The 13,269-nt window shown below is 31.4% G+C and overlaps 1 protein-coding gene across 1 annotated transcript in view; it reads right to left on the bottom strand.

Moving 5' to 3' along the window:
- The window catches only part of GRIK2 (glutamate ionotropic receptor kainate type subunit 2), a 599,434-nt gene that overhangs the window by 14,251 nt on the left and 571,914 nt on the right, over positions 1–13,269 (bottom strand). The window contains exon 15 of the mRNA XM_045544086.1: positions 201–451. Coding sequence (XP_045400042.1) covers positions 201–451 — 251 coding nt within the window. The remainder of the gene's footprint in view (positions 1–200; positions 452–13,269) is intronic.

Below are 13,269 nucleotides of genomic sequence, written 5' to 3'. Positions count from 1 at the left end.
AAAGTCATAAAGGTGATCATGAGTCTTTTTGTGAAATGTAACATATTTAACAAGGTATAATTTCTTAATATAATGAAGGATATAAGACAATTAATAGCCACAGTTCCAAGCATTACCCTTGGCTGGAAAGATCAAAAATCTTTTAATTTGTGTCTTATTAGAACAAAAATGGTTTTAAATTGTAAAAAAGTGACATTTACCTTTTCCAATTGAGCGTTTTTTTTGGATTTGTATAAAAACTCTCCCACTGCCACAAAAACTGAGAGCACTAAGCCGGCTGCCAGAACAATGAAGATGCCACCGATATTCTGAACACCTAGGGCACTGGCCTCTTTGCTCTCCTCCTCTGGGCAACCGTTGCCCCTCCACCACTTCTCCTTCATCATATGCAGCTTGCCCTCCTCTTGCAGCTGAAGAATTGCTATGGTGATTTTGTCTCGATATGGAGAACCTAAGAAAGAAGAGGGAAAGTTAACTATTGCACAGAACCCAGAATTTCACAATGAAAGGTTACCAAGATGAGAGGAGGGTAGGGGTTTCTCCAAAAGCTCCAAAGGATGCCAATATTCGTGTTCAGAGGAGAAACCCAACTGGAAAAAGATGAAGAATGGAAGTTTAACAAGATAAAGTGGATAGCCTTTCTATTAATAGATTTTAAAGGATTAAATGAATTTTGTTTTTAAGAAAGAAAAAGTCTTGTAAAATGCAGATTCAGCTCAGAGCTTTGTAAAATAAGTAAAACAATAAGCAGGAATCCATAAAAGGAAATGGATAGAGTGCAAGATATTTAGTTCATATCTAGGAATCATTCCATACTGAAACCAGAGTACTGTTAAAGCAGTAATCTCTATTTTTAGAAAAATTGTGAAAAAATGATGTTTCCCAAGAGTAAATGCAGTACTTTAAGGCAATCATGATTAATAAGCTATATTTGATGGTACCTAATACTTTGCTGGTAATGGACAGACACTCGTATTTGTTATTTGATGTGAATAAAAATCACATATTGTACAGACTTAGATAATTCAAAAATCATTATACCTATATTATTTATAAATTGAGGGCCCTATGGTCTGACAGTGTAAGTCTTTTTGGTTATTTCTTTATCATTTTGTGCTTTAGAGGGAAATGTTCTTGTCAGCGGTGGCAACAATATAAATGAAATTTTGTATTTATGCTGATAGGGATAGATACTCATGTGAACTGGATCTTACATGATAAGTAATATCTTTGCTAACTCATTGCCCAGAAACATAGAAAAATATTGAAATGCATGCAACTTCCAAGATCTGTCTTGAAGGACTGGTCTTATTGCTTTCTACCACCTAGAAATAGCCTGCTTCTAAAGTCTAATGTTCTTCCTAAGACCTTACACCACGCATTCCATTTTGGTGTACAAATTCCCTCACACTATTTTCCTGCTTGCAGAAAAATACTAAACATTTGTTGCTCATTATTTCGTTTTGATTTAAATATATCTGTACTTATACACCTCTTTTAGCAAGCATAGGCAAGGTAGAGGTAGAAAAACAAGAATCATAGGAAGTAAGTAGCCTGTTGAAAAGTTGGAGAAGTGAACATCTACCAAACCCAACTAGAGAGCAGTTTCTTTAACATAATCCTTTATCTTTTCAGAAGTTGTAGAAATATATGGCTTCTATACATTTTCCACAGTTTTCCTAAAAAGGGGCATTATCTATTCCTATAATTAGAACTCAAATATTTTACATTCACTATGCAGTAATTCCTAAGCACACTAGGGGACTTTCTACATCTGTTTCTTCCTTGTGCTTGCTTTCAACTACTATTCTAATGCTCATGCTTGGTGTAAATTCTGCACCTGAGCCACTTCAGATCTCAATATAGTAACCCAGCCCAAACTAAATACTTTCTACTTTGATCACTCATTCACTGGACACTCAACATAAGTCACCTAATATTATCTGTCTAGATGTGATCTATTTTCCTAAATAGAGTACAGTCTCTTTCAAATAGAGGATATTTATCTATCTACCTGTCTGCTTATCCTTCTATCCATCCACCCACTTATCCATCTATCTAAATTTTCAATCATTTTTCACATAAATAGGCTCTCAACAAATGTTTGCATATTCTGAGAAACATAATATCTGACTGAAGGCATTTTTATCATAACGTAAGAGCAACACCCTGGTGCTTTGGATCTCTATGATATGTAATAAAACACCATAAACTAAGACCACCTTGTTTGGCTATTCAGTATTTATTAATTCACTACATCTAGCCTAGCACCACCTGCAAAATCACTTTTATTCTTAATAACAATTCTGATCAAACACATATTTTGCATGCAAAATAAATATTTAATTGAGAAGGGGAAAAACTACATTTTAAGCAGAATGGTAGTTTATCAAATATGTCTTTCAACTAGAAACATAGGATCTGATATAAATCTTGTGCTGATAGTCCTTATAAAAATGTCCACACCTGACTAACATAAAAATGTAGTTTCTTTTCTGGAAGTATAATTATAGGCAAGATTTTTGAAGGGTGGTCACCTAGAAAGTTTCTTTCAAATGTAGAAAATTCTTAATCCAGTATTTTGTGCCAGTTCATTTCTCATTCTGAGCACTATTGAAACAATATTATTTTATTGCCAACTCACCATACTCACTGAACTGCATTGGGATGTTTATTCTACTATCTTCAAACACAATATTCTGCATTACATTCTGGAGAACAAAACAAGGCACAGACAACAGAAACCTACTTTTCCGAAAATTATGAACACCTCTTGATTTCTTGTTACCTGAGCTTCCTCTTTCCAGCATAGATTGTGAATATAAAATTTTCCCATTGCTGCTGAGCCTCAGTACACTTGTTTTCTTGAACATAATAATGTACAATTTATATTTGGTTTGAATCAAACCTACAAAGTTAATATACTTCATTTTGAAGTTTTAATATGATGAAATAATATAGGAAATATAATCAACGATGGTAAGTCATTGACATATAACTTTGCCATTCTGTCATTGACTTAGTTCAAGTATTTTTAAAAGCAACAATAATTCAACAAGGAATTATTACTTCTTTGATATATAACTTGATGCTCTTTAAGAAGCACTTCTACACAGATGCTAGTTAAAATAAAATGTGGACTGAAATTTTATTTAGTTGAAAAATCGCCAGGACACAATGATATCAAAAAACAAAAGTATCTTTTGTCTTCCTTGTGACATGAACAGCCATGCACTTAGCTCTAATGAAGTGAATCGTCATTAATTAGATAGATAGAGCCCATCTCGAGCCTCAATCCATATGCTGGTAAGCAAAGAACTGATGGCATTGGATGTCAATTGTGAGAAGCCGAGAATTCACACTATAAGGTCGCCTCCCAGAAAGAAGTGCAATTTTAAGAAGTCTCTAAGTTTGACTAGAAAACAACTGAGAAAATTATAAATGTGTCTATTATAACATATATTATTGCAACTAAAAGGCAATCCTTAAATGCCTATGGAGGCAGACAAATAACCATAAGTGAACGAAGCAAAGTAGACAGAAAACTGCAGCATCTGAAGTAGATAAATGCCTTTAGTTTCAGTTTTATTAAAACCCTGTAAGAATTTCAACATCAGGTGGCCATATATTTTAAAATTCTCCACGTTTAATATGTGGACAAATTGGCTGGGCACAGTGGCTCACACCTGTGATCCCAGAGCTTTGGGAGGCCAAGGTGAGATCACTTGAGGCCAGTAGCTGGAGACCAGCCTGGACAACTTAACAAGACCTGTCTCTACAAAAAATTTAAAAATTAGCTGGTCACAGTGGCCCATACTTGTAGTCTCAACTACTGTGGAAGCCGAGGCAGGAAGATGGTGTAAGCCCAGGAGTTAGAGGTTACAGTGAGCAACCACACCACTGCACTGTAGTCTGGGCTATAGAGCAAGACACTGTCTCTTAAAAAATTAATTAAGTAAGTAAATCCTTTTTAAAAAACATTTAAGATAAGCCAAATACTTCTTAAATCCAAATTTGGCTTTTTGATCTTCACTATGAAATTTCTGATCTTTGTTTCTTTTTATATTCTTGTTCTCAGTGGGACTTTCTTTGGTTATTTAAACATATTATTCATATTGACAGTAAGGAACTATTATTTTTTAAAATGCTCTTCAACAAGTTGCCAAAAGATTTCATTTACCAAGTAAAAAAAGTTCTAGCTTGCATAAGAAGAAAGAAGAGAGAGAGAGGAAGGAAGGAAGAAAGAAAAAAGTAGCACATAGGTTTACTATTAATATTAATACATAGTGAAAATACATAATGTAACTTCTTAATATGTCATATGGATAAGACTTGAAGCTCTAAATGAATTTTGAAAGAAGATCTCAAAGAAGGTATAGAGGCAGTTTCAAGTGACATACAGTGACAGTGTATGGATGGACATATAGAAACTACAAATGCACCTCTTCATAACTTGCACATTATGAAACCATAGCTCAAGTTGCATTTTTTGTAGACTCTTTCTCATCTACTGCTCCAAATGCCTCATGAAGCATCATCTCATAAGAATTCACATCACACTTCAAATGAAGCACATCTCCACAACTAGCTTTCAAGTCTTTTTGCAAGATACTTTGGGGGGGGACAAGAATTATAAAAATTTAAGAATATTTGCATGCCAAAATTAATGAAACCGTTTTTTGAAAAAAATATAAAAGTACATATCTTTTGGTCTTCCCAATAGCACCCAAAACCTTAAACATTTTGTTAAAAGTCTAAGGGGCTTACTGGGTATTGTTATTGTTGATAATTACAAATCCTCTCTGGCCACTTCACAAAGGACATGAGTTTCCTTTAAGTTATATTTCTTAGTTATTCAGATATCATGATTATATTATGTGCTAAGTATGACCTACTATTAAATATCAGCCTGATCCTAGTTGCTTCCTGTAGTCTGAGAAGGTTTTTTTGAAGTAGAATATTAATAATATTACATTTCTTTTAGCTTGTCATTACTCCAAGATGGTGTGTAATTCTTGTGAGTATATGATTATACCATAATATTTAAGCATATAACATTCCAGAGACTTGCCTCAAATAACTTTAATAATACCTTAATTATTCCTCTTCTTTGAAAAAGTGTAATGTGATAAATGTTTCTAAGCCATACACCTAAAAACTTGAATGTCTTTAAATGTTAACTTAAGACTAGACTCCCTATCAGTGATAGGTAAGCAGCGATCCATCCTTCACCTATTTCATTCAGCATTAGCACAGTGCTTAACCCATAGTAAGTATTCAGCAAATGTTTTTTGAATGAAATTATGAATTCAAAAAATGATAAATTATAATATGGATAAAATATGTCACATTAGAATTTCAGTATTGGACAAACAGAATTATTTCAGACTTCTAGTATTGACCACCTGAAATAAGTTAAAGTGAAATGGACTGAAGTTGGAATCACCAACTTTTATACTTAAGTAACAGATCCATTGGCAATATTATGTTTTATGAAATGGCTCCCTATTTTATACACTGAGAGGAGTACTGGGTGCCCTAAAAGCATAAGAAATGTATGCTTTTAGAGACATAGCTCTTCTTGCCATTCTTTCCATGATCAAATCTACTAAAAGTGTTGGAATCATACCATGTTCTCTTAGAAACTTTTTGTCAGTCAGTGAGTTTTATAATCTTTTAGGACACTTTCTCTCCCACATTTGTTTTTAAGAAGTTCTAAGAAAAATTTTATATTTAAATTTCAGATTAAAAGTTGTATTGGTATATTTCAGTTTGATGTTTTATATAGTCAATAGTACTGTTATAAAATTTCATAATACCTATGTTCTTTTCTATAAAACTTATCTTTTTATAATTTAAAAAATAATTACTGTGATTACTTCATTAATATTTATTTACCCCGTAGGTTATACATTCAATGAGGACAGGAGTAGCATCTGTTTTGTTAGTATAATACCTGGCATGAAATAAGCACACAATGTTTATTGAATGAATGTGTGCATAAATAAAGTAACATAATAATTAACTAAACATGTGTCATATATGCTTACAGTTTTATCTTCATTGATTTGAAATCTTTTTTTTTAATTTCAAAATATTAAGGGGGTACAAATATTTTAGGTTACCTGGCTCACTTTTGTACTGCTTGAATCCCAGCTAAAGGTGTGCCCATCACCCATATAGTGTTCATAGTACCCATGAGGTAGGTTTTTGCCACTTCTCTCCTCCTGCTACCCTCTGGATGATTTCCGCTGAATTTTACTTCCCTCTGTGCACATGTGTGCCATTGGTTACTTACAATTTAATAGTAAGTATATACGGTGTTTGTTTTCCCATTCTTGAGACATTTTACTTAAGAGAATGGTCTTCATTTCCATCCAGATTATTGCAAAAGGTGTTAATTCATTTTTTTATGGCTGAGTAGTACTCTATGGTACACATATACCATATTTTATTAATCCATTCATGAACTGATGGACATGGGTTGATTCCATCTTTGCAATTGTGAATTGTGCTGCAATAAACATTCAAGTGCAGATATCTTTTTAATCAAAAGTCTTTTTTTCCTTTGGGTAAATACCCAATAGTAGGATTGCTAGAATGAATGGTAGTTCTACTTTTAGTTCTTTGAGGAATCTCCATACTGTTTTTCATAGAGTTGTACTAATTTGCAGTCCTACCAACCGTGTATAAGCATTCCTTTCTCTGCATCCACACCAGCATCAATTGTATCTGGCTTTCTTGATAAATGCCATTCTAACTGGGGTAAGGTGATATCTCATTGTGGTTTTAATTTGCAATTCCCTGATGATTAGTGACATTGAGCATTTTTTCAAATTTTAATTGGCCATTTGTCTTTCTTCTTTTGAGAAACTTCTGTTCACATCTTTTGCCCACTTTTTAATAGGGTTGTTTGCTTTTTCTTGCTGATGTGCTTGAGTTTGTTGTAAATTCTGATTATTAGCCCTTTATTGGATGTGTAGCTTGCAAATATTCTCTCCTGTTCTGTAGGTTGTCTATTTGCTATGTTGATTGTTTCCTTAGCTGTGCAAAAGCTTGAATTTATAGATGTAGAGAGTAGAATGACGGTTAAAAGGCTGAGAGGGGGAAAATGGGGAGATCATAGTTAAAGGGTACAATATCTCAGATGGGAAGAATATGTTTTTTTTAACACCTATTGCACAGCATGGTGAGTATAGCTAATAATAGTGTATTGTACATTTCAAAATTGCTAACAGTAACTTTCAAATGTTCTCACCACAAAAAATGATAAGTATTAGAGGTGATGAATAAGCTAACTAGCTTGATATAATTATTCCACATTGTATTCATAAATTATAACATCACTTTATACTCTATAAATATGTATAATTTAAAAATTTTTAATTTACAATATTTTTTTAAATGTAAACACATCCTACTTGAAGGAATTTGCAAATACTGAGTATTTATAAATACTCAGGAGAATATTCAGGTATGTAAGATCACAAAGACAGATCTTACATGAGACACATAAAATATATAAATAAAAGTTTGAATTAGAGTATGTGTTTTAGACAGTTGCCTTTTATTCATTTGCTGGAATAAAAAAAAAAGAAAATGAAGGGTAAATGTTATCAGCCTATAATGAAACAACCAACTATTTTCACTGATTCTGACATATTTCATACATATTAGTTAAAAGTGATCAGCAAAGTAGATTTGTTCTCATATTTTTGTGCTTTAAATAATAAAACTCATGCCAAGTATAAAAATATGAATAATTTTATCCTATAAACCCTGCCTTTCTTATGATTTTGGCCTCTACACAGTAATCATTTGAGTAGCAGTAGAAATAAATATGTCAGGAATAATTTCTTGACCATGATATTTTTGTTCCAAATCTAATATCAAATCTTTATGAATGAATTACAAAAGTTGGATCATTTTAAATAAAATTATTATCCTAATTAATCATTAAAAACACCCAAATTAAGAGCGAGAATAATTATTTTCAAGAGAGTGAAATACCTGTCCTTTAAGGTAGAGCTCAATCCCATTTCCAGTTTTGCCTGCCTGCTTTAGTCTTCACTGAACTCCGCCTCTCTGAGTCTCTACACTATATAACAGACCATTTGTTTGTGTTCAGTATTGTAGTTTCTCTATTTTGTGTTAAATTTGTTTTCCTATATCTGTCTGCTAATATTTATACTTTTATGTTTATTATTTTATACAGGTTGAAGAATAATAAAATTCTATAGGTTAACCAAATGCAAAGGAAGTATATATATATATATCTTTAGAGATGATTCTTCTCCTAACACATCTTGGGTTCTGTTTCCTAAACACTCAAGACATAGTTGGAGAAGGAAAATCATTTTACTTGTTTAGATAATGCCCTACAATAGGAATTGCCTCAACTTTATAAAGTAGATATCAATCTCTTTTCATAAAATGATGGTTACCTAATACCGATTGGCTGAATGATAAAACCCTAGATAGATTCCATTAGGAACAGGTTTTTAATTATTAGACAATTAAAAATTTTAACAATTAAAAACCATATTAACACCTTGTTTTATCTACAATATATTCACTATTTCTGAATATTTAGAGAATAGACAGTTTTAGAAAGTTACAAATAACTTAAAGACCACTAATACATTCTTTCAATCATTACAGAGTATTTCTTCAAAACACTCCTTTAAAATTCTTTATGGTACATATGTTCTGATCCAAATACTATACATATAATATGTTCAATCTTTATCATAATCAAATTATGTAAACATTGTTATGCTTATTTATAGATGAGAATACTCAGTTTCAAAGAGGCTAAGTAACTTCATCTAGTACATCCATGACAACCTGGTATAACAGGGATTTGCTCACAAATCATCTATGAAAGCCACATACTATGTGCAGCATCCTAAGACTATGCCTGTCACATGGGGGCCAGCAAATCCAAGGCATTTGTCTTTGCGTTTCAGTACTTAACTAATCTAAAATTTAATTTGAATCAATGGTCTTGGAGTAATCAACACAAAACACTAAATGAATTAAATGATCTAATCTTTGTATATAAAATCTATCAGAACTAACTCTGTTTTTAAAACAATTATCCATCTCTGCATAGTTTGGGTACAATTTGGTCACCATTTACAACATTAATGACGGCTGTTCACAATGGTGCACACAATTCATCAAATTTGCTCTTGAAGCTTTCTAGATTCTAGCATGCAGAGACTGTTGAGGATATCTAGGGAGCAGGCATAGCTTACTGAGATGCTCATCTGTTTTTAGTGATGACATGTAATCTAGACTTTAACAAATATGCCAAGAATGTACAGCTCCTACAGGTGTAATTTGACTTTTTTTGTTTAATTCAGTTTGTGCAAATTATTACCTCTAGATTTAGCCTTGCAAAATCACTTTACTAACATTGAAATTGTGCTGCTTATGCAAAGAAAAAAATAGAATACACTTTAATGGAAGGGTTGACCTGCAGAAAAATGAATAATTTGCATCAATTTTTGTGCATTATGTTAAACTAATGAAGACAAATGCATTGATTTATTTCAGTAAAGCTGAAAAACTGAAGGCCAGCAATTTTATGCATCTATAATGATGAATATTACAGTGCTTATTATATGATGAATTGTGAATTTTAGAAATGGATGGTGAGCAAAACAGGGAAAAAGCATGCTTCTCATACTGATTTCTATTTTTATAAGCACTGGCATCTGTCTCAAACAAACAACATGCCTTCTCTGGTACCAATTCTACATCTCTTACTTCACCAAATAATAAGAAATTTTAAGAAACACAGAGAATCTCATACATTTAGCACTAGAATAGAAGTGAATAAAAGAAATTTCATATTGGTCATATGTCAAAGTGGTGCTTCTACAATAAAAAGTCAATAATAAAACACATTGTTACTTTTTTTACTTTAGATTGATTATGGGTAATGATAATGAGATAAAAGTTGCTTGGAAATTATTAATAGAACTACTGCTATTTGATATTCATTATATAAAATTGTTTTAAAACATTAGCTCACAAAGGTAACATTACATACAATTATTAAATAAGAATGTAATATAATTAAATTAGTAAATATGATAGAAATAAAATGTATATAACATTTTGTGTGTGGCAAAATTATCTTCAAATTTAATATTAATATTAAAAGGCATTGTAAATATATCTACTTCATCTTTACATTCTTCATGTATAGCACATATTTCAGTAATTTTACAATATTTGTAATACATATATTTGTAAAATATAATATTGATATATAAATATTACATAAAATATATATTACAAATATTATATAAGTAATTTATTTTGGATTTTGTCCACAGAAATAATTACTCACTGGCTGTGAAATAATTGTACACTGCTTGGAATTTACTATTGATTTAATCCCGTAAGTAAAATGGGAACAGCTGAGATTACAGCAAATTCAATCGACAATATGCACAGAAGAGCACAATTACCTCTATTCCCTTCTCAGCTGCCACATACATCATATATGTTATTAAAGTCATGGGAGAACTGACAAACGAAAGAAAAGTGCCACTAGCTCATTGCTAAAAATAGAAATAGTTTTAATGAGACCATTCAGTCATTTTATAATATTTCTACCAAATTGAATAAAGCAAAGCAAAATAACACCAACTGGCCCTAATGGATGTTTTTTAAGGACTGCTGCTTTCCCACTAGCTCATGAACTGCTGAGTCTGCCTAGTCCTCAAAGTGCAAGAGGCACTCAACGTTTGAAAATAAGAAACCAGGGAAGCTTTTAGTATGGGCAGTCAGGAGAGAGGCAATGCTGCCAAAAACGCCATTAAGAAGAAATGCTCTCGGTTCAGATAAATAGATTTTCACCTATAGTGAATTAAGAGACAAGACTGCAGCTGCTCACACATTTTAAACATTCCTTAATGAAACTGCTATGATTTGCTTTATGCTTTTACCTCACCCAGAGCTTTTTTTAAAAAAAAATAAATAACTATTTTGAACGAAATAGAAAGCTCAGTTGACTTACTCTGACTAAGGACATCTACAGCTTCAAAAATCTACCATACAATAAATGCAACATTAAAAAACATTGCTGCAATGGGGAAAACTATGAAAGGATTTAGTGTCACCCCAGATTTAATTAAACTAGCTTAAGCTTATTTAGCATTTACCTTCACATCATTGTTGATTGCTCCACTAAGGTATTTTTTGTGTGTGTAAACAGAGCTTTGCTAATTAAATAGCTTATATCTGAATCATTCAGAGATCGCATAACACACTTAGGGCAGTAATCATCACACTCAGAGTGATGAATGGTGAGGGTGAGACCCTAGATGAATCACACAGGAGGTATGACAGGCTAAGAAGAGGAATACATTTTTTACAAAAAAGAGGGATATTTATAATTTTTAAAATTTGTTTCTGATTTCCCACTCCAAAAGATTCATGGTATTTTCTGTTTTAATCTCCTCACCAAACCACATATGCTTCCATGGCAATATCTCAAAATGTGAGCAACAATAAAAGCAACGAAAAGGAAGTTCCTCTACTTGATGACACACAGAATATTGGTAAATATGAAATTTTTACTATGGATTATAGCTCCTGAAGATATAAATGCAAAATACTAGGGAATTTCTGGAACTGATCTAAATTTTCTAGAACCTGAGCCCATATTGTTCTGTTTTGAATATATTTATTTCATTAGCTCTTGCTGAGAAAAGAGCAAGAGCCTCAAATACTTTACATACCCAAATGAACTCTTTTTTTGGTTTATGATTAGATAAAATTTTAAAACTAAGTAAATATAATGCATCAATTATAATCTTCTATATGCTTGGGCAATGATAATATAGAAGTCAGATGCCAATTAAACAGTTGAGAAATGCAGATTATAATGCTGGTTGAAAAGTCTATAAAAAGTCAGAATCTCATTCAAGTACTGGATTGTGTGTCATTGTGTTTATTAATGACAAAATAAATATAAGTAATTCATGAAGCCATATTCCTACCAGAGGTATGAAATACCAAATCATAAATTACTACCTAGAACCTTTTTCTCTGAAGTAAAGTATCTCAGGGAATGATGTGTGCAATGTCTTTGATATATATCCTACCACTTTGATAAAGTTATATGAGAGAGTTAAAACTCATAATGCACTGTCTCTCAAAGCCATTTTGATTTTATGTTATGTTTTGAATGAATAGGATTGTATTCACTAAAGTTAAGGATTTAATATTATCAAATTAAAGAGAAGAAAACAAGCTATATGAAAAAAACAAAAAATATATTGCAATGTCTGTAAGCGAATGATTTGAATAGTCATTCCTTTGAACTTAAAATATTGTGTTCAAATCTGTTTTATTCAGAATTAGGCTTAAAACAAAATATATATCAAAGGTATGTAATGCTTTATTTAGAAATAATGAGACTTTTTAATACATTTAAATTCAATATATTTGACAATGAAAATAAAGTAGAATGGGTTAAAATTTTTCATGTCAAAATATTAATTTGACCTTTTGAATGTTTATTAATATGTATTGATAATTTTATACTTAAATTCCTAATGAAAGTTTGAAACTTACTGAGCTGTTCCCTAAATTTTTTAAAATTTATTTTAATGAAAACACTAATATATTACATATTACACCACCCTAATCTACACACTACAAAAAATCATTCCACCAAGCAATATAATCCAAATCAAATTCTATAAATTTCTCATACAAGTGCCCTTGCCAACATCAATGAATATTTTCCATAATAATTCAGCATTCTTCAGAAGGCCAAGTTTTGATCTGATCAGCCAAGAGTTAAACAGATAAAAAGGAAAAAAACATCTACATCCTCAGGTTTATAGTTTAAATTTATTTTATTGTCCTATCTTATCTATAAGATAAGCTTAAAATTAGAAATGTTCTACCTAGCATTTTCCCCAATTTAAAAAGTTAAATTAAAATACTGTTTATGAATCTATCAATAGTTTAAATGGCCTTAGATTTTTTTTATTTATAATTGACACATAATTATAAATACTTATGGGGCACAGAGCTATGTTTCAATGCATGTACACATTGTATAATGATCACATCAGAGTAATTAGCATATCCATCACTTTTAACATTTATCATTTTTTGTAGTAATAAACTAAAAATCTTTTGCGATCTTGAAATATACAATACATTGTTATTAGCTATAGTCATCCTACTGTATAATCAATTGTATTTGTAAAATAAGTCAACACCTTCTAACAGTGT

This window comes from Lemur catta, chromosome 2 (genome assembly GCF_020740605.2).
Source record: "Lemur catta isolate mLemCat1 chromosome 2, mLemCat1.pri, whole genome shotgun sequence".
NCBI classification, from domain to species: domain Eukaryota; kingdom Metazoa; phylum Chordata; class Mammalia; order Primates; family Lemuridae; genus Lemur; species Lemur catta.
This window is presented reverse-complemented; position numbering and strand designations above follow the sequence as displayed.